Below are 20,217 nucleotides of genomic sequence, written 5' to 3' on the forward strand. Positions count from 1 at the left end.
ATGGGAATGGAGAGGGGCTGAGTGGGGATGCCCAGCTCTGACACCAGGGTAGCGTCCATGAAATGCCCGGCAGGATCCTGGCCCGGCAGGGCAGACAGAGGTCAAAACCAGAAAAACAAGGGCTAGAGAGACACAGGAGTATGGGAAAAACATGCTGGTAGGTTTGACGAGACAAGACAAACTGGCAACAGACAAACAGAAAACACAGGTATAAATGCACAGGGGATAATGGGGGAAATGAGCGACACCTGGAAGGGGATGGAGACATGCACAAGACAGGTGAAACAGATCAGGGTGTGACAATCTATTGATAATAGCACCTAAATACAAACAATCATTGAAACAGTTATTGCATCTACAAAATGTAACATACATTTGTTTTCTAATTTTACTGTGCTGTTCCCAATTTCATGAAAATTCTCAGGAAATTGCAATGCCAATTGGACAAATAGACTAATGTTAAAGACTTGGTGAATGCGAACTGAATTCATATGTTAATAATTTTAAGTAACATAAAAGAAGAGCCATTTCACATTCTGTTAATGTTTTGTTCTTCAATAGGTTTGCAAGTTAGGATATTAGTACTGTGGTAGCCATCCCTCCATGGTCATTGAATCCCAACACCTGCAAATAGGTTGTAATTGCAGACCAAACTGTGTCCTTTAAAGGTGCAATTCAGACACACAATGGAGTGTTTGAGTGTCTTTTGAAACGCAGCCATGTGGCATGCTTATTTTAGCTCGGTGAGTAGTGAGCACACATGCTTTCCATATGCAGTAAGTATTTTGTGTGGTAGTTGGCAACACAGCTGAGCCGGTGAGGTAATCGTTGGACTGTGCTGTCGGTGAATTGTGGCAGTGGTGCTAAACTCTGTGCCGTCTGCCAAAGTGCCCACCACAGGAACGGACTCTTGTCCTCAGAGTCTGCCGACTGCCGGAACCATTAATGCCCCTATTAATTCCCTGATGCTAGTCCTGGCATCTTTATGGGCACAGAAAGCTCTCCTGGGCAAATGTTACTCAAGGGAAAAGGTGCTAACTGAAATACAGTGGGTAGTTTCCTGATTGGAGAGACCTATTGGAGATACTTTCGTGGTAATAATAACATTCCAAGTAAGAGAAGTCTTTCTCGCAGACTCTCTCTGCGGTGATGCTCTGATGGACTGTATTTGAACATTTCAGAGTATTATGCATAAAATAACATATGCGCAGAACGTGATCCAGATCCTTAACTTTGAGAAAGAGATTCCTGGAGGGAGGGAGCGGGGCGGTGGAAAAAACTCTGTATTCGCAGCCACGTGCTTAAAAATAATAGAGGCCTGCATATCACTTATGAGTAAGTGCACACATTTATTTGACACTTCTCAATATAACTGCTGACCACATACCTATACTACAATTTAACCTAATGAACCTTTAGTTTTTTTTTTTAAACCACCTTGTTCTTTGACATTTCGTGGTTGTAGTGCCTTTCACCTTTTTAAATCCACCCTTCTAGTGGGATAAACATAATCCAGATTTTTGGTATCATCCTAATCACTACCTGTGAGTTTTGAAAAATGCAAAAAATTACATTGAATCGTGATTAAAGGCCAGATTCGATTACCAAATCCGAAGAAAAAAACTTCAATAAAAGTGTTAAATAAAAAATAAAAAAATATATATTTGAGATTCTTCAAATAGCCACCCTTTGCCTTGATGACAGCTTTGCACAATCTTGGAATTCTCTCAACCAGCTTCATGAGGTAGTCACCTGGAATGCATTTAAATTAACAGGTATGACTTGTTAAAAGTTCATTTGTGGAATTTCTTTCCTTTTTAATGCGTTTGAGCCAAGCAGTTGTGCATATCCGCATGTGTATTTCCCACCATAAAAGCCTGGAGGAGGAGGCGTTATGGTGTGGGGGTGCTTTTTTGGTGACAATGTCTATGATTTATTTAGAATTCAAGACACACTTAACCTGCATGGCTACCACAGCATTTTGCAGCAATACGCCGTCCTATCTGGTTTGGGCTTAGTGGGACTATCATTTGTTTTTCAACAGGACAATGACCCAACACACTTTCAGGCTGTGTAAGGGCTATTTTACCAAGAAGGAGAGTGATGGAGTGCTGCATCAGATGACTTGGCCTCCACAATCCCCCGACTTCAAACTAATTGAGATGGTTTGGGATGAGTCAGACCGCAGAATGAAGGAAAAGCAGCCATCAAGTGCTCAGCATATGTGGGAATTCCTTCAGGACTGCTGGAAAAGCATTCCAGATGAAGCTGGTTGAGAGAATGCCAAGAGTGTGCAAAGCTGTCATTAAGGCAAAGGGTGGATATTTGAAGAATCTCAAATATGAAATATATTTGTTGAACTCATTTTTGATTACTACATGATTCCATATGTAGTATTTCATAGTTGTGTTGTCTTCACTGGTATTCTACAATGTAGAAAATAGTCAAAATAAGAAAAACCCTTGAACAAGTAGGTGTTCTAAAACTTTTGACCAGTAGTGTAGGACGGACATTTCAAAACATACTTCCTTTTGATACATTTCTGTACTGCCATGTTTGAAGGATAATAGAATTAAGGCCAAATTCTGCATTTCATCAAATAATAATAATGAAAACATTTATACCTACTGTATAGTGTACTCCAATTCTAAATCAAATAGCTAAATGATCCATGGTATGACCATCTTAAAACAATTCCATATGTTAGCTTAGTAGATATCGCCATCTAAGGGCTTAGACCTACAGGGGTTAAGCTTCATCTTCAGAGTGGTGGACCAACCCCTTAACTTGAGAGATCTTATGCAATTTATGACATTATATGTCTCAGAGCCATGACATATTCTCAAAATAACCCAAATGGGAAAAGCTAGAGTGAGAATTTGCCATGACTTTCCATTGTAGTTACGTGCGTTCATTCTCCTAGCCTCACAAAACAAACCCTTCACAGTCCAACTTGTCCACAATGCATTAGGAGCGGTGCCTATTACACAACTCTTTCCATTTGCCGTTGAAACAGCGGTGTTGTCATTTGCAGCATCACTTGAATCTAGTTTCAGTTGTGATGGAAAGGAAGGACCCTTCTGCAGCATACATTGCAGTAACCTATCAAAGATCTAAGAAACAGTGCCAGTCACCCACTGTGCTAAAGCTTAGGCATTGTCTTCAGAGCTAACACAAGTTTACAGGTCTCAGGCAAGGTTACTCATCACTTAGCATTGTTCACCTCCCCTCTTCTGTTATATCTGCATGGGTAAATTAGGTGAAACACTGTCCTGTACTAAACTGCGTTGAAGTTTCCAAAACATATTGTATTTGCCAAAACTCAAAATCTCTGATCATGTGGTGAGGAGTAGAATAGGGAACTAGTCCCAGTGACTCACTTCCACAACAAGAGAAATATCTTCACCAAAAAAAAAATGAAAATTAGGTCACTGGAATCCTTTGCTGGATAGTTTGTCATCTTTCCCATCTTTCAAAATCACTTCATCCCTTTTCTTAATGTCAGATCGTTTGAGGGAGAGAGAGAGAGAGAAGGATGAAGGGAAAACTGAGTCAGTTTTCCCTTCATCTCTCTCTCTCTCGATCTGTCTCTCTCTCTCTCCCTCAAACGGTCTGATTTCAGATAATGGCTAGGCGGTGATGTCATCGCAGAGGAATTCCTCTCCCTCTCTAGTCCTCTCTTTCTCCAGGCCTCTCTCTCCAGACCTTGCTGCTCCACTCCACATGTTGTTGTTGCATAGTGGCTGTTGTCACCATGTTAACAGGCCTGCTCTGTGTCTGCTAATGTCCTTCTGGAGAATCCTGGGTCGTATTCATAAGGCACCATATGGAAGAAAACGGATTGAAACAGGGAGGGACTTCCTAGACCTACCCAGTAAGAAACACTCATTTTTGTTTTCCGTTGCAAAATGTTGTCACACGTTCTCCATTGCATGCCCTTATGAATACGACCCAGTTTCATCTGCTCAAAGATCACCACAAGCAATCTGTTATATGAAGACATCCCAGGAGACACTTCAAAACACAATAAACAGGGTATTAATTTAACAGTTGTTCATTTTACAATGATAGTTAGACGTTTAGAATGATTGTAACTCAACATGTTCATAATGCTACAGTTAATAGCAGATCGGGGACTTGTAGAGCTTAATACTTAGCCTATGATATTTCAATATAATTACCCCCAGAAGTTGAATAATGTTAAATGAGGATAACACATTAGTCTTACAGCAACAAAAACACTATTGTTCTAACACTGATGTTAGCCATAACATCAGTCTGTTTTAGACTGAAATATGTTTTAAAGGGAATTCACAGCGTGCTTCTATTAGGAATATCAATCCAAAGGGTGTCATTCAACTGAAGAAAACATTTGTGCATGACTGACTTAGTAATAGCGCAAGCATTTTTACTTCTAGAGAGCCATGAACATGCGTGGAGCACCAGCGAACAGTTCTACTCAAAAACATTGGGTGATGAGTTATTTATTAACTCTCTCAAAGTCATGAATCTAACCGAAAAGTAATTTTGTTTTCCTTTGAAATGTGAATAGGATAAATGCGTCTGAAAAGTTTACAGTATGCTGACGTCCAGCTAACAGATATTTCCCTTGTCTGTTAGTACATTGTTTAGTGCTGACATCTGGTGGCATTATAGAATTTCATACTGGTGAGACTTGGGAAAAGTAGGCATTCACACTGCGGAGGACATGGAAAATGGTGACAATTGTTATACAAAGAGACTATGTGGAAAGCAGTAAACGCTTAGAAACTGTATAATAGAGCAAGCCAGTATTTCTGGACACCTTATACGGGATCGCGGGATGGTTGAGCTAACGTGCGCTAATGTGATTAGCATGACGTTGTAAGTAACAAGAACATTTCCCAGAACACAGACATGTCTTATATGGGCAGAAAGATAGATGTGTGGTTAGTGTCTTTTCTGTAGCAAATTATCCATAATTTCTGAAATTCCTGGGAGTTTGTAAACTAAACATTTTTATTACCATATCATTTCTGTATGTACATGAAAATGCATCAATTGACCACTTCGGCGCATTTTGTCAGACTTGATACAACATTTTGAACAGTAATGCAATGGTTCATTGGATCAGTCTAAAACTTTGCACATACAGTGCTGCCGTCTAGTGGCCAAAATCTAAATTGCACTTAGACTCCTAAGTGATATGAAGGCCTTTCTCTTGCATTTCAAAGATGATGGTGTAACATCTGCTTCCAACTCACACCCTCAAACACCTAGATCCCCTGAACGCAGCTCAGTCTCCAGATCCCAATCACCTGAATTCTAATCACCTGTTCACACACCTGTATGTCATTATCACACACTATTTACTTCAGTTCTTTGCACCCCATCACTGTGAGGTATTGCTTGTTTTGTGACACACGTCTTTCGGACCTCTGTTTTTCCAGTGATAGTTTTTGCCTGCCTCACTGATGACACCTTTCGTCTATTCTCTGCATGTACTTTAGCCTATCGGATTTCCTGTTATCTACCTATTGCCTGTTCTCCCGGATGACGTTACTAGCCTTTTCCCTGCCTGTACCTTTTCCCATTTGGACTCCCTGTATCTGCTCCTGAACCCAGTTATCTGCCTCCTCCTGTGGTCCTTTGCAATAAACACCTGCGCTTGAAACCAGCTCTCTGTCTCCCCTTGTGTTCATTACAGATTATTAAAATGTTTCTTTGAAAACGTGTTCTTTTATTTGTATTCTCTTTTACCAGATCTAATGTGTTATATTCTTCTACATTAATTTAACATTTCCACAAACTTCAAGGTTTTTCCTTTCAAATGGTATCAAGAATATGCATATCTTTGCTTCAGGTCCTGAGCTACAGGCAGTTAGATTTGGGTATGTCATTTTAGGTGAAAATTGGGAAAAAGGGGCGGATCCTTAAGAGATTTCATCAGGTAAACTGTAAATGACACTCCTTCACATACATACAGTACACGCATGTCCATGCACACAGACACCCACCCACACAAAAGTCAATGAGTCAATTGGAAGGGGCACTGACTGTAACGGCTTTCTTCGGTTGAAGTAGAGTCGGACCAAAATGCGGCGTGTAGATTGCGATCCATGTTTATTTAAACTGAAGCAACACAAATCTAAATACAAACACTACAAAACAATAAATGCAACGAAAACCGAAACAGCCTAATACTGGTGCACATACACACAGAACAAGGACATCAAGACACTAAGGACAATCACCCACAAAACACCCAAAGAATATGGCTGCCTAAATATGGTTCCCAATCAGAGACAACGATAAACACCTGCCTCTGATTGAGAACCACTTCAGACAGCCATAGACTTCACTAGAACACCCCACTAAGCTACAATCCCAACACACCACATACAAAAACCCATGCCACACCCTGGCCTGACCAAAATAAATGAAGATAAACACAAAATACTTTGACCAGGGCGTGACACTGACTCTGTGGTCAGTTCTTCATGATTGTAGACACTTCCACCTGATTTCAGATGGTTGCCTAATGTGCAGGTTCCAGTTACTCCAGTCTCACCTTATCCTACATCTAACCTCTCTATCTTGATGCTTAGCAATATCACTTTGGTGATGCTCATTTTGATGGAAATCACTATCTTTTAACCTATTGCAATATTGTTGTATTATATGATTTGTATTATGTGATCTATTTCATGTGGAAGCAGCAGCACTAAGACAAATGACCCCTCAGGGACAATAAAGTTAATCTTATCTTTATCTTTGGGTGAGACGAGGCTGAAAAATTCATCCCACCAACCCTTTCATCGATTCCATGCCACTTTTCACCAATACTGACATGGAAATCATATGATGGCGTCTTACGGAGATAGGTGGGATGGACTGAGAGTAGGTGAGGTGTGGGTTTAAAAGCTCATGTTCTGTAACAATTATGACTTAAACCCCGATTTATAATGTATAAGAACTATCTATCTAGATGTAATGTATATCAAATTACTTTATTCTAAAAAAAATTTTAAAATGCCATGTATGTAGAATGTGTGTAGAATGTATACGTAACAACATCCCATGGCAGGGTTATGAGATATTTCTGCTTCATAGTTGGACGTATAAACATCACGAGACTTCCAAAAGCAATTTACTGCTCAATTTGAACTTATTCACTTTCACTGACTATATGCCAGATGTTCAAAACCCTTATAAACACAAAGGACAACCCTTGGATAAGGCTACTATTGTGAAATGATCTTACCTCTTACATAATATTCTTCATTTTATTCTATTCAACAAAAGCATATTTATTTGTAATTACACTCTTTGTCACACTTATGTAATAACCTATATACTCTGTTACTTAAACTCTATTACCATTCAATTAATAAAACTATTATAACTAACTCCAATGTTGTTACTAGTTATTACTGTGTATTTACATAGGTATAATAAGGGCAAATTAAGGTGTTACCAGAATATTATTCACAGGCAGTATTTAAATACAGAACTCAATGTACCTCCTGTTTCCTTGTGTCTCCTTTTGTTACTGAATGTTTTCAAGTAAATGTGCCACTGAGAACTTATGAACACAGTCAGGGGCATCATGCTCCCCAGAAATCTTAGGATGGCACTGGCGTGGTCCGGAGGGAGAATTTAGCCTTTTCCTGCAATCTAGAGCCCTAATCATTATGCTTAATGTTAAAAAAATATGTCTGTTTTTCTGCATATCTGATCATACCTCTTGTGCTGTCTGTATCCTCCTGACTGGTGTTTTTTTTTTTTTTTTAAGAAACAAAATATGCTTCTCTGCACAAATCTGGGTAAAAGATTGAAAGGAAAGTGAATGTTTTTTTTAAATGTAGTTATTGCTTGCTTTTCTAAAGTCTACCAACCTTGCAAGCAGGCATGCCAGCTAAAATAGTTAGACTAGCTACTCTAACTTGATTGATAGCCTGAAATGGCTTCTTGGTAGCTAGTTATAAGGTTGGGAGATTGGGAACCTATCTGGTCTAGCTAAAGCCAACGTAATAAAATTCCTATGTGGCTAATAGTTTTACAGAGAAACAACAACAACAACAACAAAAGTTAAAAAAAATATTAAACAGGACAAATCTGAGTCGGCACGTGCCCCTGTGCCCCCTATGCGCATGATGCCTCTGAGCACAGTTCAACCTCCCACACACTGCATTTAGTCTATGTGCTTCCAGTGCCACTTCTACTTGTCTCCTTTACTTACACTGTCAGACGCTAGGTTCTATTGGCTCAGTTAGCAGAGGCCTACTGTACGTTCCGCCACGTTCCTTCCCGGAATAAAACGACAACAAGAATACCAGGTTGTGACGTACACAAGAACACAAGAATAGCCCTACGCCGATTGTTGCCAAATATAAACCAGAGACAAGGCACGGATGAAAGCGGTACTGCCCTTTTGTATCCGTGACAACAGCAGACATTCCAAAATCACAAAGGAGGAATGTTCCGAGGACCTGGGGGCAGATGCTTTGCCCAAAGGGGGGAATTCAGGTGCTGCACACCTGGAAACCAAACTCAACTGAAATAAACGGATGTGTAGTGGACATCTCAGCAACACAGAAGATAAACTGTAAAACCATGACATTAAAATAACCTTAGTTACCCTAGAGACAGTATCATGTTACCATTTAGGGATTGGCTGGATGACAGGGTGTTTGTGTCAGGTGTAAAATCAGGTAGAACAGGTTCCTGGTTGTTCTGATCTGACTTCCCTGCACTGCCCCGCCCCTTCACTGGCCTATCGTTCCCTCTCTCTCATACGCCGGCTGTTTCGCGGAAAGATCTCATTGCCTTCCTCACACCTGTTAGCTGTAACCACCTGACCGAGCACCAGAAAAAGGTATGTGGCGATGGTGATTTTATTAACGTAGCGCTATTTCACAATTTCTTCTGTATGGGAGATGTAGACGTTGAGTTGTGTGACACTTATATGTGTTTGGTATTTTTGTAAGGTTACAGACTCGCCAGAAATTGGATTAGTTCAATGATAACGCCACAGAGCGAATTAGGAAAATCCATCCGATTGTAAATGTCATACCACTTTCAAATGAAACAGAATGATCATGTTGCGGTGTCGGGGTTTAAAGTTGCTCTTAGTAGTTGTCCACCAGTCAGGCAAACCAATATACATGTGTCATCCCATCCAGACCATTCTTTTCTCAATGCAGATTCAGGTAATTGTCAAGCGTATATGGTTTTTTTGCTTTATGTCTGAGGTGACTCAAATGGTGTTATTAACCCAACTTTATTTTGACCAAACTAAATATGTAATTGGAAGAGGACCTAACAAACCACAAACCTAACACTCAGAGTGATTGAAGGAGGATAACATTTCGCCAAATGCATGGTCTACAATGACTGAGTTAATCATGACACTTTCTCTATGCTTACATTTTAATAAAATAATGTAAGATAAGCTGTCCCAACAGACGGAATACATTATTTCAGATATGTTATTTTATTTTTTATCATGCTATCAAAACCTGTTCAACCCTTGGCTTTGAGGATATTTCTGAAGGGGAATGCTAGCCAGACATTCATGTCTGCTTTGACAACACTGCAGAATGCATATTTAGTATGCTAACAGGAAATATCGCCGTTCATCCCAGATTGACTCAACTAAAGTACATGGGAGTCTCCCCATAGTTACACCCTGAATGATTATTGCATTGACATTCATTTAGTCTATTGTCCCCAAAACTGAGTTGGCAGACTCTTATCATACAAGTTCTGGGAGATTTGATTACAAAAACATTGGGAGTTTGCTTCCATTCAGGGGAAATAATTGTCCTCCTAGCCCTGACCAGGCCTTATAAAAATTGAGGTCAAAGCCAAACTGATAGCATCAACACTTCATCTCCTGGATTGGTATGAATAGATTATAACTCTATTAAAAGATAACGGTAGAGTCAAGTCAGCCGAACCCCCATTGAGAGCTTGCTTTTTTTGTATTACAGGGTGAGCATTTGTTTCAGAACATGGGGAATATGAAATACTTCATGGGAATCTTGGGAATTCATAAAGTCCTCGTCTCGCCTTAATCAATTTAACTATTCATACATTTAATTCATTCTTGGTGACTGGTTGCTTAAGAAAAATGATGTACAATACTGTATATTCTCTACTTATAATCAATGGTGGCCTGCAGACCATGGGACATTCGAGGCCAAAATGGGATGATACATTTTTTCTTTCTTTTTTTACATTTGTGGAGAACCAACCTTGACTCAATGTATCTAACAAAAATACTTTTGTTTACGTGTTGATTGTTGTTCAGAACACGAACGAGAGAGACGGGATATGGACCTTTATTCAATCATCACTGCTGTTTTGCTTCTGCAACTGCAAGGTTTTCATGTGGCCTTGCTCCAAGCACCAACAAACTCTCCAGGACGGACGATCGATCAAAGTTGGCTTCGTCAACTGTTCAAATCCAAGCTCAACAAGACATCAGAAGCTTCGTTCAATGACTTGGATGATATGAACCTGGATGGATACATGTCATCTAGTGGGGAACAAGACAACATCCAGGACACAAATGAGACTTCTGGTGATGTTATGATTGGCACCACAATGCCACCAGAGTTGCCAGATGCTACAGCGGAGGACCCAGAATCGCCAGCGACCGCTGTTGAATCTCCAGAAACCACTGTTGCACCAGAACCCCCAGTGAGTGTTGCCTTAAACTCAAGCCAAGTTTCCAATGCAACTGGAGAGGACAGTGGACTCCAAACTACCACCACCACTCCAATCACAGAAAACTCAAATGGCTCTAATTACATGTCCAATGACACTGAATTGAATGAGACAACCACAGCTCCAGACACCAATAGCACAGATGAGGCCGGTCCAGATCCTGATGCTGAGAACGGGGTAACCAACAGTACAGAGGACAGCCATAATGTAACGACTGCAGTACCATCAAGTGAACCATCCACAGCTTCCCCCACCACAGAGCTCCCCTTGGACTCACCTGCGACTACAACTGCCAAAATCATCCCAGAAACTACAACAACCACGGGTCCCAGCACAACGACAGACATGATGGAAACTGGTGCCGCTTCAGGGAACAACTCTGCGAGAGGTGAGGAGACAGTGTCTAAGTATCTGGTACATTCTTTGTCTCAAGGGTACTGCTGTGTGCACCTGTAACCTACTTACTTGCTTGGTCAAGGGAGCCTGTAACAACTTTTAAGGAAATACCAAGAGATCACAACAATGTTTAAATTTGGATATGTTCACTTCACATAACCATTGTGATATTGTTTTAAATGTTTTGGGAGAGGCATTAATGAATGAGTCAGCAACTAGACAAAGACAGAGCAGTCAACAAGTTACAAATAACCACAGAGTATCAGATTTGAACATCGGAGGGACCTAGTTAGAAAGTAACACAATATCCAACAATTCTCAAAGGGCAGTTATCTTATATCACCATAGCCTTTTTTACAAACCGCTTTCTTTCCGGTCTCTCCCTGACCCACATTTGCCAGATCTCTATTTTTTTCCATTGTCAAAGCACAAACTCCCCTTCTTTCACCGGCTGGGCAGGGTTGAGTTTCAGACACTATCTGCATGCCCACAGTGAGTGGAGGCTTCCATTACAAATGCCTTCTCCAGGGGACAAAATACCCCTGTGTTAGCCTGTCTACAGGAAGGAGGAGGTCAGTAGCTGAGGTTCATTACTGCAGTACAGGGCGTGAGAGTACTACTCTCCAGTTTCTAACATACTTAACAAGGGAATTTTTGAGTGGGTGATTGATGACATTCATTAAAGGAGGATATCCCCAATTTTGACAGGTTATAATTTACGTGTATTTCTTCTCGCAATTCAAATTCAATTGCATCTTTTTCAAAAACATACACATGATTTGCCAGGTACAGTCATGAATTTGAATATGTAGTAACTACCTCTGTCAAACTTGACTATAAATACTTGGTAAAGTGTGCTGAAAAACATTGTTACCATTGGGAGAAACCTCATACATTTCAGCCAGTGATTAGTTTATACTGTGGCTTGTTTGACCTGTTTGTTTATCTCATTTGCATGTGGCTTTACAGATTTTCCATAGTTAGTACAGCATGCTAGCTATGTATCGCAGTCTCTTTATGTAATACTTATTAATCAATTGACAACGCGTACTGGCTATTACCTTTTCTTTAGGGAACATGGAGAGAAAAGGTGTAGAGTTTCACACAACCATGTCACACAAAAGTACACAATATCTGGACCTAGATCATATTTTCTCTATTCATGGGTTGCACCTCTGTCACTTGATAGTGTCACGCCATTGTTACACTAAAAATAAAAGATTCCAAGAGGATCCTTTAGGGATTCTTCAAATTGAAACTGTAGGGTAACACCTATAAGTTATTTGAAGAACCCTTTAAAACGAGTCTGGCGTGTTGCTGTTGATGTCCTCTGTAGACTATGAATAGCCAGAATGATTTTGCAATGCATGGTGATCTAACAGGTTTCCTGTTATATTTATCCGAGGTGTAGGGAAGGTGAAGTCTATGAAATATATAATTATACAGATGATTAACAAAGTGTGCACACAACAGTATTCATACCTTGGTTTTTGTGGTAAATGTGAATGAAAACAAACGGTTAACTTTTGACAAAGGTTTTCATACACAAACCTGGTCCATAATGAAGAGGGCTCTGGGATCTTCATTTGAGAGGTAAGGGAGGAGGAAGATGGCTGCTGTGACAGAGTCCTATGAGGTTTTAGAGAATTTAAATTAACTGTTGAACATACATGTGATGTGCATATTATTATGAGGCAAACCACTACTAATTGTACATACAAAGGCACACACAAATAACTGAGCAGTTCAGGTATCTGCGCACAATGCAGCTATATTTTAAAGATATTCTTACCTCTTTGTTGATTGATATCCATTTAATTGTGTCCATTTTCTGTATTTGAAAGAATTGTAAAAAGGGACAAAGTGTCCAACAACAGCCATTTGAACAAATATGAAAGATAGATGGTATAATCATAAAACAATATCAATTTAGATCATACAAGAGAGAAACCTGACCTTAAATTGAGGAGATCTTTCAATTTTCCAGTTAAATGCCTGCACCTGCTGTCATCTCAAATCCAAATGTTTCAGTTGGGTAGTTAGGTTCCTGCTAGAACCACCAAGAACTTAAAAGGTTCCTCGATGAAACCCACCTCAAATGTGGTTCTTGGAAAAAACCTTTTGGGGGAATTTTTCAGTGCCAAGGACCGTAACGTTCTTCGATGAACTTTGATGATCTTAGAAGAACCCTTGATGAACCCCACATTTTTAGAGTGAACATTCATTCTAAAGACACCTCAGCCACAGTAGCCCCCAAAAGTTGAGTGGTACCCAGTCATCCCAAACCGTGACTAATGACTGTTTCATCTAAATTACACTACATTCTTAGAAAAAAATGTGTTTGGGGTTTTAGGCCGGGTTTCTGTCCAGCACTTTGAAATTTCAGCTGATGCAAGAAGGGCTAAATAAATTTGATTTGATTTTGATTTGAAGTACCTTTGGCAACGATTACAGCCTCGAGTCTTCTTGGGTATGACGTTACAAGCTTTGCATGCTTGTATTTGGGAAGTTTCTCTCATTCTTGTCTGCAGATCCTCTCAAGCTCTGTCAGGTTGGATGGGGAGTGTCTCTGCACAGCTATTTTCAGGTCTATCCAGAGATATTCAACTGGGTTCAAGTCCGGGGCCACTCAAGGACATTCAGAGACTCGTCCCGAAGCTACTCCTGTGTTGTCTTGGCTGTATTTTTAGGGTCCTGTTGGAAGGTGAACCTTCGAGGTCCTGAGCACTCTGGAGTAGATTTTCATCAAGGATCTCTCTGTACTTTGCTCCGTTCATCTTCCTTCAGGTGCCTTTTGGCAAACTCCAAGCAGGCTGTGACCTGCCTTTTACTGAGGAGTGGCTTCTGTCTGGCAACTCTACCCTAGAGGCCTGATTGGTGGAGTGCTGCAGAGATGGTTGTCCTTCTGGAATGCACTCCCATCTCCACAGAGGAACTCTGGAGCTCTGTCAGAGTGACCATTGGGTTCTTGGTCACCTCCATGACCAAGGCCCTTCTCCCCCAATTGCTCAGTTTGGCTGGGTGGCCAGCTCTAGGAAGAGTCTTGATGGTTCCAAACTGCTTCCATTTAAGAATGTTGGAGGCCACTGTGTTCATGGGGACCTTCAATGCCTCGAAACAATCCTATCTCGGATTTCTTATTTAGGCTTGCTATAACAAAGAGTTTGAATATTGACAGTAAAGTGGCGCTGACAGATAGGGCAGCCGTGCTTCTAGTTGCTAGAAAACTTTGCAGTATTTTTTTTTTCTGTGTTATTTCTTACATTGTTTGCCTAGAATTTTTGGGGTGTTATTACATACAACCGGGAAGATATTTTGGATATCAGAGCGCCGGTAACTCACCAACATTACCACTATTATGACCAGGAATTAGACTTTCCCCAATCGGTTCCTTTGTTCGTACCCCCCAGGGCAATTGAATTAATTCCAAAGGCTGATCCAAAACACCGGTCTCTGGATAATAAAGTTGACGAGCTCAGGGCGAGGATTTCCTTCCAGAGAGACATCAGGGATTGTAACATGGCTCTCTCAGGATATACTGTCTGAGTCCGTACAGCCAGTTGGGTTCTCAGTTCATCGAGCAGACAGGAATAAATATCTCTCCGAGAAGAAGAAGGGCAGGGGTGTACGTATGTTTCATGAGTAACTGGTGTAATTGTGATAACATACAGGAACTCAAGTCCTTTTGTTCACCCAACCTAGAATACCTCACAATCAAATGCCGACTGTATTACCTCTCAAGATAATTATCTTTAGGTATAGTCAAATTTGAGGAATACACTACCGAAGTTCTACCAACACATTGACTATAGTACTCACGCTGCTAAAACACTCGACCACTGCTACTCCAACTTCCGCCCTCCCTTCTGCAAATCTGATCACGACTCCCCGCCCTCCCTTCTGCAAATCTGATCACGACTCCATTTTGCTCCTCCCTTCCTATAGGTAAAAACTCAAACAGGAAGTACCCGTGCTAAGGACTATTCAACACTGGTCTGACCAATCGGAATACACACTTTAAGATTGTTTTGATCACGCAGATATGTTCCGGGTAGCCTCTAAGAATAACATTGACGAATACACGGATATGGTGACTGAGTTTATCAGGAAGTGTTTCGGAGATGTTGTACCCACTGTGACTATTAAAACCTACCCTAACCAGAAACCATGGATAGAAGGCAGCATTCACGCAACACTGAAAGCACGAACCACCACGTTTAACCATGGCAAGGTGACTGGGAATATGGCCGAATACAAACAGTGTAGTTATTCTCTCCGTATGGCAATCAAACAGGCAAAATGTCAGTATAGAGACACGAGACGTACTGTATGTGGCAAGCTAAACACCTTCTTCGCCCGCTTTGAGAATAACACAGTGCCACCGAAGCGGCCTGCTACCAAGGACTGTGGGCTCTCTTCTCCTTGGCTGACATGAGTAAGACATTTAAGCTTGTTAACCCTTGCAAGGCTGCTGGCCCAGATGGCATCCCTAGCCACATCCTCAGAGCATGCTCAGACCAGCTGGCTGGAGTGTTTACGAACATATTCAATAACTCCCTATCCCAGTCTGCTGTCCACACATGCTTCAAGATGTCCAGCATTGTTCCTGTACCAATAAATCAAAGGTAACTGAACTAAATGACTATCGCCCTGTAGCACTCACTTCGGTCATCATGAAGTGCTTTGACCCACTTCCACCCTAGACCCACTTTAATTTGCTTACTGTCCCAATAGATCCAGAGATGATGTAATCTCCATCGCGCTGCACACTGCTCTATCCCATCTGTACAAGAGGAATACTTATGTAAGAATGCTGTTCATTAACTATATTTAAGCATTCAACACTATAGTACCCTCCAAACTCCTCATTAAGCTTGAGGCCCTGGGTCTGAGCCCTGCCTTGTGCAATTGGGTCCTGGACTTCCTGATGGTCCGCTCACTGGTGGTCAAGGTAGAAACCAACATCTCCACTTCGCTGATCCTCAACACAGGGGCCCCACAAGGGTGCATGTTCAGCCCCCTATCGTACTCCCTGTTCACGCAGGACTCTGTGGCAAACAAAACAACAGTAGTAGGCCTTATTATCAACAATGACGAGACGGCCTATATGGAGGAGGTGAGGGCCCTGGGAGTGTGGTGCCACTTCAAGAAGAGAAGGTGGAAAGCTTCAAGTTCCTCAGCGTACACATCACTGACAAACTGAAATGGTCCACTCACACAGACAGTGTGGTGAAGAAGGCGCAAACAGCGCCTCTTCAACCTCAGGAGGCTGAAGAAATTTGGCTTGGAACCTAAAACACTCACAAACTTTTACAGATGCACAATTGATAGCATCCTGTCGGGCTGTGTCACCGCCTGCAACCGCAGGGGCTCTCCAGAGGGTGGTGCGGTCTGCACAATGCATCACCAGGGGCTAACTACCTGCCCCCCAGGACACCAACAGCACCTGATGTCACAGGAAGGCCAACAAGATCATCAAGGACAACAACCACCTGAGCCACTTCCTGTTCACCCTGCTATCATCCTGAAGGCGAGGTCAGCACAGGTGCATCAAAGCTGGGACCGAGAAACTGAAAAACAGCTTCTATCTCAAGGCCATCAGACAGTTAAATAGTCATCAGTAGCACCTTAGAGGCTGCTGCCCTATATACCAAGACTTTAAATAACTGGCTAATAATGGAACACTGGTCACTTTAATAACGTTAACATATTTTGCATTACTCATCTCATATATACTGTATTCTATTCTACTGTATCTTAGTCTATGCCTCTCCGACATTGCTCATCCAAATATTTATATATTCTTAATTCCATTCCTTTACTTTGGATGAGTGTATTGTGTGTATTGTTGTGAAATTGTTACATATTACTTGTTAGATATTGCTGTACTGTTGGAGCTAGAAACACAAGCATTTCGCTATACCCGCAATAACATGCTAAACACGTGTATGTGACCAATACATTTTGACTCAAGACATTTCAGCTTTTCATTTTTTATTAATTAAAAAATAAATAATCTAAAAACAAAATTCCACTTTGACATTATGGGTAGATCAGTGACACAAAGTCTCAATTTAAAACATTTTACATTCAGGCTGTAACAGAACGAAATGTGGAAAAAGTCAAGGGGTGTGAATACTGTCTGAGGGCACTGTATCGATTGCGTGATAATTACGTGAAACGACAATGAAATACTGATACACTTTACACTTTTCATTTGTCTGACATAATTATTGGTTTCACTAATAGATTAAACGTGATTAAATAGATGGAAAACTTTTACTGAAATGCAATGAAACCTGTTATTTTCACACATGGTAATTGCACTGATTGTGGTAGTCTAATTACATGGCTGGGAAATAGTACTGTCTATTGAGTTGAGACTAGTCATGTAAAAGGGTGCTCTATATCCTTTTGTACAGTTATTTTTAAACACACATTTTTCGCCTCAATTATAGGAAGAATGGTACTTTATTTGGTTAGTACCAAGTATATGGTTTGTACTGTATATGATTTGTAGATGTTCAATAACTGTCAACAACATTTCAACTTACTGTCCTCTAACCCTAACCTTAATTCTTACCCTAACACTTATTCTAAACCTATCCCTAACGATAACCGTAACCATAAGCACTTGCCTATCAACAGATACTTTGTTAATAGTATGATAGATAATCTATATGGAACTGTCCAAATAAAGTATGACTGGAAGAATATTTTGTGATACATAAATATGTTACTCCAGACAAAATGTATTGCACCATATATTAGAATTGCACCAATATTAGAATGTTGTATTTGCAAGGTTTTTCCTCGTTTTCATGTATATTTTTGCAATGAATGTATTTTTGTTTTCAAAAGGCTTGGCCTCAGATGCAGTGCAGAACAAGAAGAAGAGTGAGTCATGGGGTGCCATCCTGGGCACAGGAGTGGCAGTGTGCTTTGTGGCGATGGTGGTCTTTGTCATCTGGAGAAGGAGAGGCCGACGGGATTTCACACACAGGAAGCTTGTTGAGGAATTCCCCTCAGACCCAGGTAGGCAGTTGCCTTTTATGATTTCCTGGCATGTTTTCTATCTGATAGGACTGAATAAATGAATGGGAAAGCACCTGTTATCATAAATCGGCCATGCAAAATCTATTTTTCTCACTCCTAGTTCAACAACTGGACAACGGTGAGCCTTTGGATTTGAAATATGATGGTTCAGCTTACTACAATCCTGGATGCCAAATGGACAACATCCAAATGGCCAACTTTCCACGAGGACATCAAAATTGAAAAGGGCTCCAAGTCTAACCTTAAACACGTTAAAGAAGACTTTCATATGCAAAATACTTATTGAGAACCAACATATGCAATAACGTGCATAAATATCTTTAACAGAATGTTAAGTCATAGATTTTTATTATTTTTTATTATTATTATTCTTTTCTTCTAAGGGGTGGATCAGCTTAATATTGCGAAAAGATTGTTGCTTCCATCAATGTAACTGTCTGCATCATTTCCCATCCCCCATATATTTTTTGGGGTAAATATATATATCCATATTCATACACATATGCATACATATACACATACACATACCTATATAGACATACTTTGTTTTAGAATATGCCTTTATTATTCCCCGCAAACCCTACTGCCCTTCCTCCAATTGAAGTAAACTAATAATCTTTAACACTTCGGCTTCTACCTTCAGTATGTGCATCTTATACACATTTTACAGACACAATCTATTTTACAATAGTTCTATTTTGTTTGTTTTTAGTCCTTCCTCTAGTTCTGATGTCCATCCAGTTTGATTTCTATTTGTAACTGTGCTATTTCACAACATTTCTCAACCTATATGTTACAGACCCCGTATGTTTTACATTGGTTATCTTGTTATTGGTCCGACCCTTCAGCTCATCCCATCTATCTCTTAACACCATCCATTTTGAATTTCTATTTGGCATATATTTTTCAACTGTGCTGTGATACTTGGCAAAAGTACTGAACCTTTCTATTCTCATAGCTTCTACAGATTGTAAATTAAAAATAAACATTTTTGCTAAAATAATAATAATATTATTGATTGATTGACTATGGCTTTTCAAATGTTAAGTTATAGATTTACTGCACCCTAATGCATTGGTTATGTGGGCTTAGGGGTGTAAACCAATAAACTATGGGAATTTGAGAATATGTGTTTGGAGTTTATTTATTATTATTTTGGAAAATTGGAATTATATGTTTATGCACCTGATTTAAGGTTTTGTTGTGTTGTTATTTCCAAAAGTACAACCCCCAGAATTAATACAAACTTTACGTAACTTAGACATACACATAAATCTTGCATTGATCTCAATGGGAAAAATATAATGCATGGATCTCAAGTTAGGATTCTAGATACTTCAATTCAGTCTATAATAGAAGCAGTAAAAGCCTAAAATTAAGACTTGATTGTCTGCTATATTTCCAAGATGGTTTGACAAAGGGAACTAAAAATGTCTTAGACATGAAGACCTGCACTCAAATAAGGTTATTTCTGTACCTTATTCTAATTCACAATTTAGCCACAGGTCAACTCAATATAAACATTAACATACCGTTTAATAATTTTAATCAACCCAAATTAGAAGTTATTCTTAAACTGTACCTCTGTCTATTACATCCTTTCTCAAGGTGATTATGTGTAAAGAGCAATTGCCACTGACATTACTTTTAATGGCTGACTATTAAAGCCAGGGTCGGAAGACCTTTTAAGTTATCAAGAAACCTTTGTCACTTAAAGCTGGAATTCTTATTTGAAAGAATAAAAAGCCACCTTTATTTATGTAAAAAGCTGAGGTATGGGCATGGAGAAATGTAACCACTCTAAATTCAAATTGAGAGTGATGTATGCAAGGAGTAACCATCCATGATATCACAATTATAGTTTTAACCATGCTTTGAGGCTAAACAGTGTTTGTTTACATTTACATTATTTATATTTTGGGTTCTGATGGGGTAAGACAGTTGAACTAAGCTCATGACGAATTTATAAGATATATACTTCAACAATCAGGTCCATAATTATTGGCATCCTTGATAAAGTTGAGCAAAAAAAGACTGTATCAAATAAATAAA

At 40.0% G+C, this 20,217-nt stretch overlaps 1 protein-coding gene across 1 annotated transcript; it reads left to right on the forward strand.

The window, feature by feature from the left end:
- Positions 1-8,357: 8,357 nt before the first annotated feature.
- On the forward strand, positions 8,358-19,294 carry LOC110506305 (uncharacterized). The gene is made up of 4 exons (XM_021585795.3): positions 8,358-8,857; positions 10,295-11,101; positions 17,971-18,144; positions 18,266-19,294. The coding sequence occupies exons 2-4, from the start codon at positions 10,318-10,320 to the stop codon at positions 18,385-18,387; spliced, it is 1,080 nt and encodes a 359-aa protein (XP_021441470.3). The 5' UTR covers positions 8,358-8,857; positions 10,295-10,317; the 3' UTR covers positions 18,388-19,294.
- Positions 19,295-20,217: the final 923 nt, after the last annotated feature.

Source organism: Oncorhynchus mykiss, chromosome 26 (genome assembly GCF_057628025.1).
Source record: "Oncorhynchus mykiss isolate SJ-2025 chromosome 26, ASM5762802v1, whole genome shotgun sequence".
In the NCBI taxonomy this organism is placed as follows: Eukaryota; Metazoa; Chordata; class Actinopteri; order Salmoniformes; family Salmonidae; genus Oncorhynchus; species Oncorhynchus mykiss.